Raw genomic sequence first — 19,966 nt, forward strand, 5'->3', positions numbered from 1 at the left:
ATTCAAGTCCAGATAAGGAATAGAAATATAAGATCACAACATTAGATCAAGGTTAAAATAAGATTACAAAAATAAGGCTCCAAATACAGCCCCATTAATAGTGGGCTATTGTAGGACAAAATAACTTGGCATCACCTTACCACTTAGTTCATCTGTCAAAAAAGGACTTCTGTTTCTCCTCTTCTGGCTTTAAACTGTGAGCATGCGACATTGAGATTGATGCAATCAAAACTACAAGAAGCGTATTTTAAAATAAAAGAATGCTTTTCATTTTTGGTTCTCCTAACAGTCATTCCAGGTTGTTTTGTGGCTCTGATTTGAGGTCTCTGTCACCTCTGTTCCTACTACTGCCAGGAGAGATGAGTCCTTTTCAGCTCAGTATCTTCCAAAACAGTAACCTGGGCACATCCTGAAATTGTATATAAAAGATGTGTATTATACAAAAGGACATAATAAAAAGATAATTGGAAGTGGGACTGGAATAATCCTGAAAAATCAATATGGAAAAGTTTGAATAAAGGGCTGGGGATGGAGGAGTAGGTCAGTTAGACGAACATTACCATACTTCTGGGCGAATATCCTATAGGCTTTCTGTATAAACAAACAAATGGACAGACAGATATATAGATAGATAGTTTTACCAAGAGTATAGGTTATAAGCATGACCAATTAAAACATGGGAAAGTTTAATTCAAAGCTACCCATCTTTTTTCCCCTGCTTGTGCTTCCATGGATTTTTCCCAATAGCTCACTCCCAGTAATCTCTGTGCTTCCCTCCTCCTACTTGCCTTGCTCATCCCAAGAATCCTCCTGGAATCTGGGGGACTTGCAGAACATATGAAACAGCTGATCTTGGAGCAAAAAAGGGGTAGTGCTGCAGGTTGTAGCCTATGTCATACTTTGATGTATATGTACACACTTCTGAAAAATCCGTGCAAGTAACTCACAACGTATTCAATACTCAATGTAAACATCAGTTTCGATTTGTTACCAAAATCCCTACTCCCAGGGGTATTCATAAGTACATTGAAAATGTACATACAGGAATAAGAGGGATATTGCCTCCACGTCTTCATTACCTCCAGGAAAAAATACATAAGAACAAAAAAAAGGAGCTGGAGATGGGGGTGAGGAGATGGTTCTTAAGATTATGTCTGTCCTTTCTCTAAGATCTTTTTTTCACTCTGCAAAACAGAGCAAATCTTGCTCATAGAAATACTGCTATTTAGATTATGCACACTTCTGGAGCATCCTTCTCCGTTTAGTTTTGCAAAATAAAAAGTGAAACCCCACTGATGGTATGCGAAACATAGCATGCAGGTATGTATATTTTTTCATATAATTCATTCCCTCTAGGATGCAAGTAATATCTCAATGTGGAGCACCACAAAGCACTTTCTATATTTTTAAGCAGCACACTGATGAACTTAGTTTGCACCAGCAGTATACCTATTTAAGTCACAATAATATTACTCAGAATAGTCTATTTTCTCAAAAAGTTAACTCTTAATATAGCCACAGCACAGGATAGTGGGTTTTAGGAATGTTCTGCAAAACACATGGTTGAGAAAACCGTTCAGTAAAACCAGTGACAGCACCATCACAACACAATTGTTTCTCTCTGATCAGCTTCAAAAGAATACCTGATAATGTTTTAACTGGAAGCATACAATGAGCTATAAAACAGCACAGTGTAGTCCAGTAGCTATACCATGCAATTGTAAATGCAAATCTACTCGGTTTTTCCCTGACATCCCTCCCTTCCCCCACCATCCAGTCACAGTAAGACATTTCCAACAAATGCTGTTCTTTGTTATGCTTCAGGTATGTTATTAAATTACTGCAAAAGTGAAACAAATACATCTCTGCTATGTACTTGATCTGTTTTTTCTAGTTTTAATCTACAATGCATTTGTCTAACCCAATTAAGTACTTTGCAATCCTAGCATTACACGTACAAGCCTATTTCCTTCATATTTGTTTTCCATTTTATGATGCTTTAATTGTTCACAAGTAATAACATAGTTGATTAATTTTTATATTTGAGCTGCAATTATCCTTTGAAATCTAATTTGTAAGAACTGAGGTTGTACTTTAATACAAACACCCCAGACTTCTAGATTACAAAACAAATTATCCCCTGGTCCCTTCTCCCCCACCACCACCCGCCTCTTTCGCATTTAGAGAACACTACCTCAGACTGATGTTTCTGCTGCACAGAAGTACGGACCCAAACCTACCTTGCTTTCCATGTGAGATGATGAACTACAACCACTGGCTGTGGCTCAAACAGAACTTTAATTATGGTTTAGCAACAAACGATACTTTTACATACCAGAAAGTCTAATTCTGGGTCTGGAGCGATTACCTAAGACTAAGCACTTCCACCCAATTTTGTGCAAGCTTGAGTCAAAGTAGTCAAGTCTTAACAAATATTTTTGCCCCAATTTTACAGCAATATAACTTCTGTATCCTTTCAAGATTTTGGACATAGCAGCATACAAGAAAAAGGAATAAATGGGCACAGATGGCACTTCTCTCCTTCTCCCCATTTGAATTAAATGGGCTTTCTCTCAAAGCTCTCACTTCTGGACTTTAAAAGCGTGTTCCTTCAGTGAAGTCTCACAGCGACTGTGAATTCTCATTAGGCAAAACCAGGCATTGACGTTAACCATGGGATTTAACATTGCCTTCCCAATTGCTGCAGCATGCTACAAGAATTGGTTATTGAAATACAAATTTAAGAACCGCTATACAACATAAGTGCATATGGACTAACTTTATGCTTAGACCATCATAAAAATGGCTTTTTTGAAAAAGACCAGACAGTAAGACCACAGCATCGGTTTTGTGGTTTTATTGTGCTGCCCCGAAATCAAGTTCTTTGAGCCCCTTGAGTAAGTACCTGCTAAATAAAAACTTTAGATCTCCTTTAATACATGAAGCTGAGGGAGTAGCAATGCTTGTTCTGAGTGTCTGTGTTGGACATCAGTGTAGGCTGGATGAAAATTGTCTGTTTTCCACAGGGAACTTTTTCTTTTTAAATCCCAAGTAAACGAGTGAGTCATTTTCCACATGCACAACAGTAACCCTGACTCAGAAAGACTTTATGTCTGAGTGGCTTTGTACAGTCATCCCAGCAGATGCTGGGCGTGCTCTACAGGGCTTAGGCAGCTGCCATGTAGGATAATGGAAAACACCGTAATTTTATTAGTATAACGAACCCTGTAAGTGACTAATGCTACGATTGAGAACAGCAACTCTTCAGATGTGGATCTCCAGATAAAATAATTGATGTTCAATTGCCTAAGTCTGTTCCAGTGGCCCAGCTTCCTAGAACCTCTCAACCATCTCTCTCTGCATTGCCTACACTAACCATCCTTTTCAAGGAACCAGGTAAGATTTTATTTACTTCAACTACATTGCCTTTCAGACTTGCTCCAGGGCTTAAGGAGTCTTGATATACATGTAATCATTCCCATTACATCATACAAAAAAAAAAATAATCTCAGCAAAAAATTCAAATTCAAACAAATGTCCTATCTAGTCATAATCGTGTCTTATGGTTCATTGCTCTAATTACAATGTCTAAGCCAAGAATATTTTGTAATGATTACTCAAGGCCATTAGCTTAAAAGAACTCTTGGTTGCTGAGCATTAGGCTGCCACTTTGGGATTTGGTTGATATTGGTGGTCTGACTCATGCTTCTCAGTAATGTAAATAAAGCAGAAACTTCTAGACACTGCAGTACACACAGGATAAAATTTCCACTCTTGTACCAGGCGTATCTTAAGCACCTACCTTTATATATCTATCTGGGTGACAACTGACATCTTTTCAAATAAGATCTCTAACTAAATACTGCAAAATTATTTATCTTGATATATTTCTTTTGGGGAAATTTCTGGACATGAAGGACAAACAAATCAGATTACTAAAGCTTCCACTATTGTAGAAGTGTCCAGTGGAGATCATGATGATTCACAGAAAACACAGAAAGAGGGATGCATGGGAATGCACAAATTTTGATTTAATTTAGGAACAAAAAAAGTATATCTGGTCTGATACATAAAGCAATAATTTTACTCTGAAGGACATTCTTACTAGAGTGCTGGCCAAAACCAGAATGACATTATGGTATTATAAAGGTATATAAGTTTAGGGATGTGAATGGCACAAAGTGATCTTTTATTCTTGCTTCAGGCTAAAGCTGTTTTCCAAATTTAACTGTGATTTGGTGACAATGTTTTTCTTCTAATGACTTCAGGTCTAGCTAAGAAATTGTAGTCATTGATGCAGTTATGTTGTCCATTGCTTGCTGCTGAAGCAGGGGAAATTTGTATTCCAGATTATGGTTATTGCATTGTCCTTAGTTTGTACAGTCCAATGCTTTAAGTCAGCTTTGGTCATACTCTCTGCCAATGTAAATTACAGTAACTAATTGTAAACTAGACTATAGACTACAAAAGTTCTATATGAATTTTCACCATTTGGAGCTCAAACACATCACTTTTCAGCAAACCTGTATTATCCCTACACATTTTTATTTCTTGAATTTTCTTTTATTAATAAAGATTAGCCACACAATAATACAATGCACTAGTCTTATTTTGAAATTACAACAATTATCTCAACTTGGAAATGCCGTAGTGTTCTTGATCCCCCATGGTTTGATTCAAAGTGACCTCAGTAAGCACCTTGCTTAACTTTCCATCCCTGTACCTTTTCATGAAATGCCGTTCAGTCACATCAATAATATTTTAAGGGCAATGATTGAAACACTTATGGTCAATTGTCCATTAGAAACCAAGTCTCTTCTCAGAGGGAAGAGGAAGCTTTCCAAACAATGACCATATTTGCAAAGGATTGAAGCTTTCTTGGCAGGGCTATAGATAAAATCTACATAACACCTTTCCTCCATAGGACAATTGCCATTATTCCTCTGCCTTCTGCATCATTCACCACCACACAGAAAGGAAGGACTTGAACTACAAAATACTGAAAATATTAAGTGCTGTAATTACAATTAGTTAGTGGCTCTCAAAAACCAGCTTATTCAACACCTACAACTAAAGATCAGAATAAGCTGTACAGAACTTCTTAATCCTTTGGTTGCAAACAATTGCCCAAGATATTTTAAATACTTATGTAGACTGTTTTCTTGTCAATCTTTCCTATAAATTGCTGGTTGCTGTGACTAAGAAGGAACGTGAGAACTCATGATGATCCCATTCTATAACCAGATACAAAGTTCCTTCCATATTTGCTTTGCAGTGCAATTATATTTCCTTTGCACAACTGTTATTTATTTTACAATTGTTTGTACAAAATCATTCTCATTTTCACAGTGGCCAGAAACAGAGAGAAAAGTAGAAACATGAGAGTAGAAAGAGGTTACCAATTTGAGCAGCCTAGACAAGAGGCATTGTCAGGAAGGAGTTTCAGCTAGTTAGGGTTAGGAAATAACAGACAATAAAAGAAGTTTAACTATTATATTTTTCCTATTTTCTGAAATGTTTCCCATTTCAGAGAAGACATGAGTACAGCAAAATAACTCATTTTCCCATTATGTGCAAAAAGCAATATAGGATGTACAAAGACAACCATAGAATTGTTATGGCCATGGGCTACGGTTTGTTTTTTTCTCTGTTTTACTGCAGAGGGATAGGGAATCAGAATAATCAAAAAGGACTTTTTAATCAAATGTAACAGCCTAGTAGTGCCTTTTAAATAAAGAGTTAATTTGTTGTTTGTTATTAATTCTTTGCACAGAGTTACATATTTTTAATATGCTCTTCTTGACAGTAGAAAGAGACTCAAAAACCAAGCAGAAAATATTTTTCAAATAAACATTTGCTTTTTCAAAAATAAAACCACTTTTGTTTCATTAAGCATAACCTTATCAAAGGAAACTGACATCTGTTACTAAAATATATTAAGTTCATCCCATTTTCTTCAGAAGACACATATATTCGAGTTAAGTATAGGCACATCTAATATACTTATAACTATAAAACCCCACCTGTTCACTAGGGTCTAAAGTAAATCAAACATAATACTGTACTTTGGAAATTACCTTCCCAAACACATCTACTGTGATTTCCAGCCTTTGCAGGTGGCCTGTCACACGAAAGGTAGGTTACACTCCTCAACAGTAATACCTGCATCTGTCCCGTCCACCGAGAGACAGGCAGCACTCATTATTAGTTTCCACAGGTGTGAGAAGCAGCACACCAAAATTTCCCATCATAAGAGACACATTAACGTGTTTTAGCCATCCTTAAATCTACACAGAGGAAGGGCCACACATGCACCAGCAAAGGACCATAAAGCAGCGGGGCCTGCAGGGTCCTGCAGGAGCACAAGCAGCTGGGAAGAGGGATGGCTGTGCTCCTCAGGGGTGCTGGGAACTGACGAGGTGCAAGGGAGCAGAGCAAGCAGCCCCGGGAGGGGCGCGTGGGATCTGGACTCACGCGTGCATGTCCCACCGTTCTGGCCTGCGCCTCAGGAGACTCACGCCTGGCCGGTTCCCCGAAGACGACCTTCAGTACCCACATGTGTTGAGCAATTCTGGGAACATGTTTGGCCTTTACAGAAACGTATTTGACTCCTACTAGTCCAGGAAGTGATTTTAATGGTGCATTTGACCACTGACAGCATACGCATATTGCTTATATTTATTCAATTTCAAAGTACCTGCGTTAAAGAAATGGATATACATTCTATCTCCTCTACCTCTTACTTACCACTAAAACGTTATGGTGGAAAATACACTGTAATTCAGCTGATGTGTCTTTTGTTTTTTAGCTGAACTGGAACCACAGCTTTCAAACCAATGTCATTCCAGAGCAACACTGGGCATCCCTATACTCTCTGTATTACCCTAAGAGTGACACATGCTTTCATAATGCATCCTCCCAATTATCCAGGAAACTGAAACAGTTCAATCATTTTTTTATCAGGTTGTCCAAACAAGTCTGAAAAGCCTTAGTTTTTCACATTACCGAAACATGCCTTATTGAATGGACTGTCAAAGCAGACACAAATCTTGCAGTGGGGTACTGCCGCCTGACAACCTGGCTCCACTTTATTTTTGAAGAGTCATATATCATCAGCTTGAACTCTTTTTGAAAGGAATTAGGCAAGGCCACAAGAGTCAAAAAGGATTACCAGTGTCTTCAGAGATGTAACAATTACATTTTTACAACTTGAAGATCTCAGAGAGAAAAAAAGCTCCTAAATTTTGGAATATACTTACTGCAGCTGGCAAATATAGGATATATATGCAGCAAAACCTTCCTATATGCCAAACCGAGTATCTCTACCGAACAGTGCAGTACAAAATGGCATTAAAGCTGTAATTGTCCCACTTACCACCCTGTTGCCCATCAGTAAGCACCCAGCTGGTCACTGTGACGCCAAGAAGCCTTCTCATGTATTTGAAATTAAACTCACGCATAAGAATCTTGCTCAGGTAAGTACAGTTGCAAGGTACAAGTTAAACAGGTTTGGCACAGACAGAATATTGAAAAGACTCACTACATAGGCCCAGTCATGCATTTACCAAAAGAAAAATCTGACTTGATTCTTAAGAGTCTGAAGAACTGCCAAAGGAGCTGTAGCATGTAGAATCATAGAATCGAATCATAGTTTGGCTGGGAAGGGACCTTTAAAGGCCCTCTAGTCCAACCCCTCTGCAATGAGCAGGGACATCTTCAACTAGATCAGGCTGCTCAGAGCCCAGTCCAACCTGACCTGGAATGTTTCCAGGCATGGGGCATCTACTACCTCTCTGGGCAACCTGTGCCAGTGTTTCACCACCCTCATTAGGAAAAATTTCTTCCTCATATCTAGTCGAAATCTACCCTCTTTTAGTTTAAAGCCATTATCCCTTGTCCTATCATTTACCTGGGATCCTCATCTGGAATTCTCCTCTAAAGCTTAGGGCAATATTTCTGACATGAGAAACAACTAGCAAATCACTGTATCTGCTCCAAGACATAACAAAATCTGTAGCTCTAAGAACAATTTAACAGAAAATATCATCTTTCTAAAAAAAAAAAAAAAAAAAAAAAGATCAAAATCAGAAACATGACGGTAGCTGAAGCACAAATGCACAAACCAGCTTTAAATTGGCCAGCTTACATTGCCATCACTATTCTGAACTCCAGGGCAGTCATACCCAAAGATACCAATCAAAGCACCTGCTTAACTTCAAATCCTATAAATTAAAAGTGATGCACTTCAATTTTGCTATACTTTTTTCAAGCACTAGTAGCACATGAATGGTTTTCTGTGTTTACATATGAACAGCACACAACAGCAGAACATTGTCTGCTCAGGCACACGTGTGCCTGAGAAACTTGTTTTTCCACTGTGCCCCTTGTAGTGTGAGCTTTCATCCGATAGTTTGGCCAGCGAAGCTGAAGCTAAGTTGTTTTAAAGTGTAACATCCAGTTCCCTGGGCCATGCCTCCTTTCCCATGCTCCCTTGTAAGAGCTTGGAAATGGAAGGGAGGATTTCCCATGTCACTGCTCTGTCCCGGCAGCTGATTTATTTGTATTTTAATTCGGTTAGGAAGGACCAAAATCAGGACTATGCAAACAGAATACGCTATTCAAAATGTTCAAACTGTTTCAGCATCTGGGCACCTTCAAGAGCAACTGACTGATTTATTACCAACAGCAAAACAAAGAGGCCTTGATAACTCAAACTGTTAAGACAGCATGAGGTTTTTAAGTCTTCTATTTCTACAAAATATAACAAAGTTAATGTAACATCCTAGAAGAAGTGGAGGGCCCAGAGGACAAAGTAAGGTAGAGCTCATGTTTCTTGCTTTTTGTCCTGACCTCACATTGACATTTAGACTATATATTTCTCAGCATCAAAGTCTGTTGTGGAGTGGAAGGTACAAAGGGGTGCTCTTGCTCTTGCCAGCTGAGCCGTGGAAACATGCTGAAACAAGTGCAGAAAACAAGAAGTCTTGTGCACTGTTCTATAAATACACAGATTCCCCTGTTCCCAAACCCGTATTTACAGAAGAGCAGCGAACCCCTTTTGTACTCTACCAGCCTTAAGGCAACACAGAACAATGGCCAAAGCACCTAGCAAGGACTTCTTCCTCCTGCAGGTGCTATAGCTTCACCAAACAGCTTCCTCCATGCTTCTTGTGATGGGGATGTCACTCCCAGGATGCTAAATTTGCTTGGCCAGAGCCTTCTCCGCTCATTTTGTGGCTATCACATTACTCAGCCAAGTGCATTTTTGCTGTATTACTGAGGCAGGGATTTTGCCCAGTGCACAAGCACACAAGAGTTAGCAATTACCTAGATATCACTAAAGAATTGCTTCCTGATTAAATGTTTTGAGCTTCCAAGAAAAAACAGGGGGCAGGGGGGGAGTGGCCTTTTATTGCTCCAAACCTGATAACACTTAATCACTGATACTTCAAAGAACTGTTAAGCTTTGCTACTACTACTTCTGGAACAATTCTTTGGCTGCTTACAATAAAATTACATTAAGCAAATGTAGTACATTATTTAAAGACACTAAACACTTTCTTTCTAAGAAAAAATAACATCATTAGTCAAATGCTATACAATTCACATTAAACGTTTTTTTTGCCCCCACACAGGCTTCACAGATTCTTGTGTCCTGAAGGTCTTGGATGTAATTCCACTGTGGTTTACATTAAAATTATTTTTAGTTATTTGTAACTGTTTAACATCTTAGCATCATTAATATGTATTTTATCTGTTTTGGATTACACATTGCTTCCTTACGTAGTTTTAGAAACTATATTCTAAACATACTCTGTCCAAGGCCCTGAAGGCAGCAACTTCTCTTTACAAGACCTCAATGCCTGGCCACTGCTCAGCCTTCTGTGATATGCAGAGTTTTGGGGCATACAAGGCAAAACTATTGAGGTACACAAAGATAAGCATAAAAACCAAAGCATCACTGTTATTTCCCATAGAGGCAATTACGAATACCAATAATTAAAATTCACCTGTGCAGATCAGCCCATACATGGACTCTGCACTCAAGTCAATGGAATTCAACATGTGCCAAGGGCTTTCTCTTGCTTGATGTTTACACTAGAGGGAGATGACACCGGAATATTCAGACACAGGAATTGGGTTCTGTTGCTTCCCTTAAAACTGGGTATGGGGAAAACGATCTACATGTAGAAAGCACAGAGTGAAATAAGTGAAAGGTATGCTGATGTTTCACAGAGCTTGAGATTTTCTTGAAGCTGTACACTTTAATCCCCTACAATTACTTCAAAGGTTTCTACACTATTTACTGAATTCCCATTCTAATAACATGCAAAAGTTTTCCAGCAAGATGTTTCTGTTTAATTTCCAATATACTTGTAAGAAATGTTGGTTTAAACATACTAATACAATGATACTGTTTTATGGAAAGAAGTTCAAATATATTTAATCTGTTTAAGCACACGGTTGTTTCTTTTTGAAAGAATTCCAGAACCACAAGTCGTATTTTTAGATGTGAAAACTGGAAGAGTAGCAGAGGTTAAAGCATGTTTCTGAGACCTCCGAGTGCATAAGACAAGCATGATTTAAGTCTATTTAGAAGATATCACTAGTCAGTTTGTTAAGAAAAAAAATTTAAAAAACCACGCACACCAGAAAGCAGATTAATATAGTTGCTAATATCAAGAAGGTGAAAGAAAATAAAAATCTAGGAGGTGGCATCATTCAGCTTTCAAGCACATGCTAAACAGACACAGGAGTTCCCTTTGAATTCATAAGGGATTCTATGAAATGCTGAAACTGCTGATAGTAGAGGAAAAAGCCAATCAAAAACAGTGCAGGCTTGCCTTTTAGTGGAGAGAAGGCAAAAAAGTACTATGCTGTTTGATCTAAGCACAAAAATTATTCTGGATTTCAGCACAGTATTTCACAGCCCATTACCTTTTCAATCCCTTAGTACGCAGAAAGCCATATGACTGAAACACTAAAACAATTAGATGCGAACAGTATTTCAAACATTAAGTCACTGTAATAATACCTAGACGATAAGCAATATACTGTGTTAAATTTTAAGTACAGGTAGACTAGATGAAATGGGTTTATCACCAGATTGAAAAAGATGCCCCAGTCATATACAGACTTAAACCATAGCTCTGTACCAAGATCACATCCCATCTAATGTAAACTAATCCAATCCAATCCACTAGTGGTGAGGTTTGGGAGGTTTATTTGGGGGTGAGGGGATGTTTTCATTTTCCTACAGCAATAGGCATGAAAGATAGGACGTTATAGATAAGTTCAAAGCTAAATTTGTACATACCCAGAGAAGGAGAAAAATAAACTTAAATGGTAAGGACCAATAATCATGTCATATTGTCCACTGATATGTTTTTAATTACCTTCCACACCTTATAATGCACAGAACCCAAATATCTGTTGTGATAAAGCATTACCATTATGTTTTCTCTTAATGAAAAAAAGTTCTTTTCATTCTCCAAGGACTCAGTTGTTAAGAAACAACCATCCTGCCTGGTAATGCAAAACATACGTTAACTGTGCATGAATCATTAACATGATTCTCATCTAATGCATGAGACCAAATTACAGTCTATTAAATTAAATAGAATTTCCTTGGAAGACCACTACCACACTTTTGAAGGTGCCATCACATCTCATATCACAGCAGCAAAATACTTACTGAAAAATAGTGAAGCATCAGATGAGCAGAGCATTTAGGAATTATGTTCTTTCTAAAAATCAACTATTGACCAGAAAAAATGTGCAACAATGAATGGACTATTTAAACAAAAAGAATCACCATATTAAGCCTGTTTAAAAGTCCATTTCTCAGAGTATAAATGCCCATTTCTTCTATATTCCTCATTACCAAAAGCCTCGGATAAAAAGGTAGGCTAATGAACAAAAGCAGCAGCCTAGTCTCAGGCCAATCTCTGCCTTTGGAAACGCCTGTGTAACCATTGATGAAACAGAAAGGAGGTATATATGCGTATCCACAAGAAAGAATCTGGCCTGGTGTTTAAACTGCACTTGTAAAATATCGTGTTATTTGAATAACTCACTGTTTAGACACATCAGGCATTACTGTCTGTTCCTTTTTCCTTGTATCCACTGTCGGCTCTACAGGGGTAAGTACTACAGCAGCACATGAGACTATCGACTGGTATGAGTCTTCCCGGCAAACTGCAAAGATAAAAAAAGTAAAATAAATCTGTGTTAAAGAGTGAGCTTAGTTTGTATTTTAAATGTTTAAAAAAAAAAAATCAAGTCATGCTATGATAAAAAAAATTCAAATGGTGAATCAGACTTCACTGTGGTCACCTGCAATGAAAATATCATTGTTTTTCACATTTCCTAAAGTGCTTGCTTGGCATTTTTTTTTGGCCATAGACTGATAGCCCCCACCATCATTCACTAAGTTTTACCTAGCACAAGATCTAATGTCAGCCTGCTCTAGCTCACTGGTGTGTTTGAGTCCTAAAAGAACTTCTGTTTCTATAAATGACATCAGAAGAAGATGCACTTCTTTTTCCTTTTTCATCACAAACTGAAAATGAGAGTGGAAATTATGGATGGTTTTCAGACAAACCTGCCACCTTCAAAAATTTCAGCCTTTGTAAGAAAACAGAGCTGAGAAAATCTGATTAGTGGGGGTTTTTTTGTCTTCAACCGTTACATCTCACATTAATCCAAAACAAGCCAAATCCAAATGGTCTAGGAGTGTTATCTGATATACTGATTCATGATTTCCATTAACACAGATTATCTATGTATTACTGATATGACTTGGACAGTATTTAGAGCTAGAAGAATGATCATGTATTTCAGCTGAGCATCTGGCTCAATTAGCACTACTAAATGAATACCCAAAAGTTCCTGACCTCCAGACAGACAACTACATTTATTAAAAGCTATACATATTCTCAATTGCAATTGTCACTAGTAATTTAGCACTCAGCAGTCACCATTCTTACTGATTTTGAAGGTGTATATTTCCTTTACAGCCAAGGTGTACCTTCATGAGCCAAATAAAAGCTGGAATCAAGAGTTGGTTGTAATGAACAAAGCACAGCAGCTACTTACACGTTTACAGTACAATTATATATCATATATAAACAAGAAGAAATGTGGTGACCTATCTTTTAAGCAGAAATTCACATCATATTTTATATATATAACATACAGAACTATTTTATAGAGTATACACATGCACATACACGGCCAATAACATAGCCTGTAAAACAAGAATGACTGCGACAAATTCTCAGCAATTCAAAATCAGAAAGAACATATTTTACAAGTACATACGTTTACACAAGATTGTGACAGCTGGGAACACTGAACTGTGGCATTTATCAATGGAAAACTTGTTTCTGAAGACTTTCCTACCTTCCATCCTCCACAATCATGTGTCCCCTTATTGCCCACAGACAACGTACCTTTTGCATAGCCTATGCTCCTCTTGTAAGAGAAGCAAAACTGGAGTAAAACTTAATCCCTGTTACCTTGACTGGGTCAAGAACAACCGAACGTGGTGTTTTACCCTGAGCACCCAAATTACGTTCAGCATGAATTCAGCACACATCAACAAGATACACTGCATGCCCAGCGAACACCCTGGGGCAAAAACTGGTGCTTTAAGGCAGCTAGAGAGTAGATTTTAAGCAACAGGTCAGAACAAGGTTGAATATTTCTGCAGAGGTTGGAAAAGTGCAAAGTTCTTTTTGTTTTCAGAGCAATTCTGAGCCGTTCAGCAAGCAGCACAAATGGGCAGTGCATGAGCAGATTCTGGCAGGAAGAAAATCTTTTTGTGGAGTACATGTAATTATGTTTAATGCATTTGATGTCCTCCAGCATTGCTTATGCTTGTATTTTTCAATATTAACGTGCATGTTGTGCTGACTAATACACAAAAGATGACGAGTACTGAAACCTTACCTTCATTTTGCTTTGGAACCAGTGCTACTCAAAACTTCATTATCATAGACACCCATCTCCAAAACATGGTCATACCCAAAGAGAACTTGCTGTATTGCCTACAGGTATGCAAGTATGATATACACTATAGCTTCAAGCATAACAAATTAAGGAAGGAACTAATCTAAAGAACTTACATAAGAAAAAAAGAATTTCAGGTGATTTTTATCCTACCATGTTACATGCCACCAGCAGACCATCTACTAGCAAGGTGCTATTTGGTAGGCACCAAGTAATGCACAAAGTAGCATCTTCTCATTACAACCAGTGACTGAATACGTGCAAATAAGAACATTAATGTCTGTTTGACTCTTGATTTACATGGAATTGTAAAAAGCCAGGTTTGTAAAAGGGCGATATTGATATCCATTACTTTAATTTTAACTTGAAACGTTGATAAAAGAGTAAAGGATGAAGCAAATACTTATTTTTCTCTAAAAGACCTTTTCTTTAAAAGACTTGAATATCTAGTTATTACTTTGGAACATGTAAAAGGTCCGGTGACTATGGAAGCATCGCAGTAGGATTTTCCCTAGATCAGCCACTGCCCATCAGGGCAGTAACAAAGAAAGATAAAATAGGAAATCATAGAATTATAGAATCATACAATAGTTTGAGATGGAAGGGACTTTAAAGATCATCTAGTTCCAATCCCCCTGCTGTGGGCAGGGACATCTTCCACTAGACCAGGTTGCTCAAAGCCCCGTCCAACCTGGCCTTGAACACTTCCAGGGAGGGGGCATCGACAACTTCTCTGGGCAACCTGTTCCAGTGCCTCACCATCATCTCAAAATGAAGAACTTCTTCCTTATGTCTAGTCTAAATCTACCCTCTTTGAGTTTAAAGCCATTACCCCTTGTCCTATCACTACATGCCCTTGTAAAAAGTCCCTCTCCAGCTTTCTTCTAGGCCCCCTTTAAGTACTGGAAGGCTCTAATAAGGTCTCCCTGGAGCCTTCTCTTCTCCAGGCTGAACAAGCCAAACTCTCTCAGCCTGTCCTCATAGGAGAGGTATTCCATCCCTCTGATCATTTTTGTGTCCCTCCTCTGGACTCTTTCCAACAGGTCCATGTTCTTCTTATGTTGGGGGCCCCAGAGTTGAACGCAGTACTCCTCGTGGGGTCTCACAAGAGGGGGAGAATCACCTCTCTCAACCTGCTGGTCACGCTTCTTTTAATACAGCCCAGCATCCAGTTGGCTTTCTGGGCTGCAAGCACACGTTGCCAGCTCATGCTGAGCTTCTCATCAACCAACACCCCCCAAGTCCTTCTCCTCAGGGCTGCTCTCAATCCATTCTCTGCCCAACCTGTATTGGTGCTTGGCATTGCCCTGACCCACATGCAGTATCTTGCACTTGGCCTTCACTGAACTTCATGAAGTTTGCACAGGCCCACCTCTCAAGCCTGTCCAGGTCCCTCTTGATGGCATCCCTTCCCTCCAGCATGTCAACTGCACCACACAGCTTGGTGTTGTTGGCAAACTTGCTGAGAGGGCACCCAATCAAATCGCGAGTAACAAAGACAACACTGCTAGTCTCCTACCCTTTACACAAATTTCACGAATTAATAAAACTGTGAAATTGCTTTTGTTTAATAATTAATGCTATACAGGAGTTGCATACGCCCCTAGTTTACAGCTGAAGACAAATCCAGCGGTCATCCAGTGATCTGAGCTCAGGGAATTTATTATCCTCCCATTCTAGACAGCGATACTCCTTGGTCTGGCTTTTGAAAACCACTATCATTCCTCTTTTTTTCCCCTCAAGTCTCTGTTCACACAGTCATAAGTCATTATGGGAGAACATAATTAACTAAAATGTCACGAAATAGCGACAGCACAGCAGCAAGTAATTTTCACCTACTGGAGTGTATTCTCTTATTATCTGTTCATAACTTGCATTAAAATAATGAGAATGTGCTTGAATGTGGACTCTCAACTTTAACATGTGATGGGCACTGTTTTAGTTAAGGAGACTGTTTTCATTTTACACTTCAAACTTCTCTTAAGTGTAGCTTCTTTGCTAAACCTTCATTTCTTATCTACAAGTGGCTTACATCACCCGCAAAAAAGCCCATTAGTGATGTCCACATAGCGTACTCTTCACAAATCCAAATCTCTTAGATCCTTAAAATACTACAAACATCAGAATATCAAACAATTACATTAAGGGACTACCCCTTTCAACCGTAAGTCCTCTCACATGTCCAGCTTGCACTTCAACAGCCAGCAGGAATTTTAAAACTTTAAAATTTCCTTTAAAAATTTAGCCTTACCACATGAACTGGTAAGGAAAAGAGAGAAAAGCAGAATTTTCAATCATCTGAGTTGGTGTTTGGAAAAGCCATCAATGTCAACAGCTGCCCCAGCGTATTATATTATTCCTGATGTTAGCGTGCAAGTTAATTCCATGCTCATCACCCTGTGGGCCCAGCCATTCAGCCCGTATTCAATCCACCTCACCCTGTGCTCATCCAACCCATACCATCAACAGCTTGTCTATGAGTATCTTATGGGAGACCGTGTTAAAAGCCTTACTGAAGTCACAGTATACAATATCCACCGCTCCAATAAAGAAATCAATAAATAAAATTTGCCCATCTATCTACTACATTTTTACAATGGCACACAAACATTAAATACATGCTGTTGGTAGAGGATCATTATAACACTTGCTGTTGCATACCTCCAGAAGTGTGGAAAAAACTGTACAAGGTATCAATATCAAGGGAAACAATCAGTTAATTTTATACTACCTGTAGCAAATTCTTTAAGAGGCTAATATTTAGTATCTCAGAATGTGTTACACACTGAATACCTTCTGAAAAAAAAAAAGTAATTTTCATATAAGTGAGATGGTATTTTTCAGTACCACTGGATCTCCTTTATTCAAAATTCATCCATTACATGAACCAGCTAATAACTGCAGTGAAATAATACAACTGGAGGAACATCTTTACTATGTATTATCGTTAAAGAAACATTATTGTTAGTGAAATAAAAGACACTACACACCAAAGGACAACTCTACAGAAAGAGAAAACAAACAGTCTAACTTCATATAGTTCTATTATAAAAGATCTGTACTGCTTTTGAAGTTGCGTAATTTCTCCTCAGATTCTTCAATTTATACTTTAATGATGCATACAGTTCATTTTCTTCCATTGCCAAGTGTTTTAAAGTACCCCATATATTTATCACTATAAGTGCTGGCTTGTATTTACCCTAGTTGGTTTAAACAGTCCCAGAACATCATTCACTATCAAAACAGATCTCTACATCTGGAGAAGAAAAACATTAGCTTTTTTTTTCCTTTGCTGTTTCTTTCAAGAACAATGAGAATGACTAATTAAACAGTTTTCTTCTACTTTGAACCAAGCAGTGAAAAAAATTTAATTCCCTAAACAGTAGGACAGTAGGAAATCTTCAACAGCTACTGAATAGAATGTATCTCCCTGGAGAATAAAAAGATTTTTAAGCTCTAGGGGTGTCATTTACAGCATCTATTTCAAACACTGTTAATTGTACACATTTTTCCCTTGTTTTTTCTTTTTAATAGAGGAGAGAGAAAACTGGTTATCACCACTCACTATCAAAAGAAAAACGTCTCCCTTGACACAAGATGCAAGTGATGGTTAGAAGAAATTAGCAGCAAGTACTACCTGCTTAGAGAAAACAGAAGGGAAATGTTCATATGCAGTGTGCAATGAAGCATAAGGGATTCACGACACAGGGAGACAAAAACAGTGAAGTATTTCTGAATTTTAAAAAGCTGGGCACTTATTCTGACAATTCAAAGTCTTTACACTTGTGCCTGTAAAGTTTAAAATATTCAGCTCTCACCATTCAAGAGACAGATCAAGTCCAGAAACCCTTCTGCTTTGGTAAAAAACGAGGCAACCAGCCAGGAACATGGAAGGTGCTAAATACTTTTGCCTGAAATATCCGTCAACTGCCACTGGAGGAGACAGGACTGAAGCATGGGGGAGCAGTGTCTGGATCCCAAGTATTCAATCGCACATTCCTTTTACTACTGAAGGCCAGAAGATATGTTTTAATTGCTGCAGAGCACCAATTCTCAGTGCAGGCATTTACATTTTGGCACACAGTTTCCTGAACACAGCTCTGCCATGATGAGACTCAGGAAATGAGCCACCCTCTGAGGTGCTCTGAAGAGAGGACAAGGAAGAGATGCAACGTATGCAATCCATGTGCAGGTTCTTCAGATAAGGGAAACACAAGACAAAGAACTGTTACATGAGATTTTGCCAAAAAAACAACCACAAAACCAATCAAACAAACAAAAAGGAACAGAGGTCCTACTGCAAATTTCTTTAGTAGATTTGCCTAGTTTTGAGGACAAGTGAAGAGTGGAGGAAAGAAAAAGGAACATTTAAAGCATGTAATTCAAGCTATTTTCCCAGGAAAGCTTCTGACACTAGAAACAGTTCATAAGAGAGGATCTTGAAATCTAGTCTATCAATTCTTCTTACTTCTCCAGTAACAACTGTGGTTAATCACCGTGCTAATCCCTCCCTCACCACATGGACGTGTCCTCTGGTATTCTTGGTCCACTCAGCAGGCTCAGAAAGGAACCACTGTTCAATCCTGTCTATCAATCCTAAACCCTGCATGAAACACTTCAGCAAAACCAAGAGTATGATTTCAGTTCCATATCCTCTTTCTCAGCCCCAGAAACACAACCAAGTCTTTTAATACTTTGTTATTAAACCCTAAAGCCCAAGGAGACTTTCAGTCTCTTTAAAGCAACACAAAATGTCAAGGTACTTTGTGTGAAAGCCATTTTTGCCCATCTACTTAAAAAAAAAAAGCCTAATATTAAAAAATATTTTTTAAGAAAAGCCTAATTTTCCTGCTGCTTGATTCTAGATTTGATGATGGTCCTTGGGAAAAAAGGAAACTAATGGATCTCTATTTTATTATTAGTTCAACAGCTATTCTAGGGCCTCTCGTCCCTTAGAAACAGCTACTTTTCACAATATTGGCCAAATGAATACTTAAGAGAATGAGACTATACGCTCACAGTCCCCAAAGGGTTTGCTGTAATAATTCTGCAATAAAACCACAGGCCCAATTCTTAAACACAGCATAGTCACAATCAGAAATAGCAACAATTACAGGGCCATTACAGGCAAATGAATTACTTTCTATCAGGTTCTTATGTTTCCTGGCTCTTTTGTAGTACTCACGAAGGCTGCACAGACGTATCTGCTTTGTGCTATCCACACTGGCACCCAATGGTGACGGGTACATAACGCGGCATTAAGCAGGAGCCAAGGAATTCTTCTAACACACCACCAGTTCTGGAGTGATTATCTTCACCCTTGCTTTGGTATCCTAGGTTTGTTCTCACTAGCCACTGTGATAATATGGTAATAGCCACATGTGAAATTTGGGTCTACTGACTTGCTGCACTCTGCATATTAGAAATTTTAAGAAGCAGCAAATGTGGCTTCTTTTAACGTTAACGCCTAAAGGAATGCTGCCGTTAGTGTTGATACTGAATGGAAGGGTATACCCTGAATCACCTAAGGACTCTACAGCCACGCTAAGTCATGGAAACACCGATTGCTAAAACAATCACCCGATAACATTGGTGGCCCATTTCTTGCACATTTTCTGTTAAGTACACTGTGTCGACAGAACAACTGTAGTCCGGCCTCTCTTGAGAAGGACAGGGTAGCACCTTAACCTGTTCAGAGTCTTCTCAAGCTGTCTCCCGCAGCTTACACCAATTTGCTTAAACAGAGGGGTTGTGTCTGTATATACTCATCCCTCATGGATTTTACGAATTTGTTCAGCTACTTCCGTACTTGCATGAACTTTACACCATCCCAAACATCCTGTAGAGCCCCAAAGCTCAACTACAGGTTACATGAAGAAATATTCCTATCAGCCCACTTTAAACTTGCCACCAGCTAGTTTCATTTGACTCCCCCAATTTTACTATTGGAAAA

General features: G+C 38.5%; 1 protein-coding gene across 1 annotated transcript in view; it reads right to left on the reverse strand.

The window, feature by feature from the left end:
* Nucleotides 1-19,966, reverse strand: part of CCSER1 (coiled-coil serine rich protein 1) — a gene marked incomplete at its 3' end in the record, with an annotated part of 640,571 nt that overhangs the window by 517,230 nt on the left and 103,375 nt on the right. The window contains exon 4 of the mRNA XM_081999116.1: nt 12,078-12,198. Coding sequence (XP_081855242.1) covers nt 12,078-12,198 — 121 coding nt within the window. The remainder of the gene's footprint in view (nt 1-12,077; nt 12,199-19,966) is intronic.

The sequence above is a fragment of the Phaethon aethereus genome (genome assembly GCF_964289735.1).
Source record: "Phaethon aethereus genome assembly, chromosome: 4".
NCBI lineage: Eukaryota > Metazoa > Chordata > Aves > Phaethontiformes > Phaethontidae > Phaethon > Phaethon aethereus.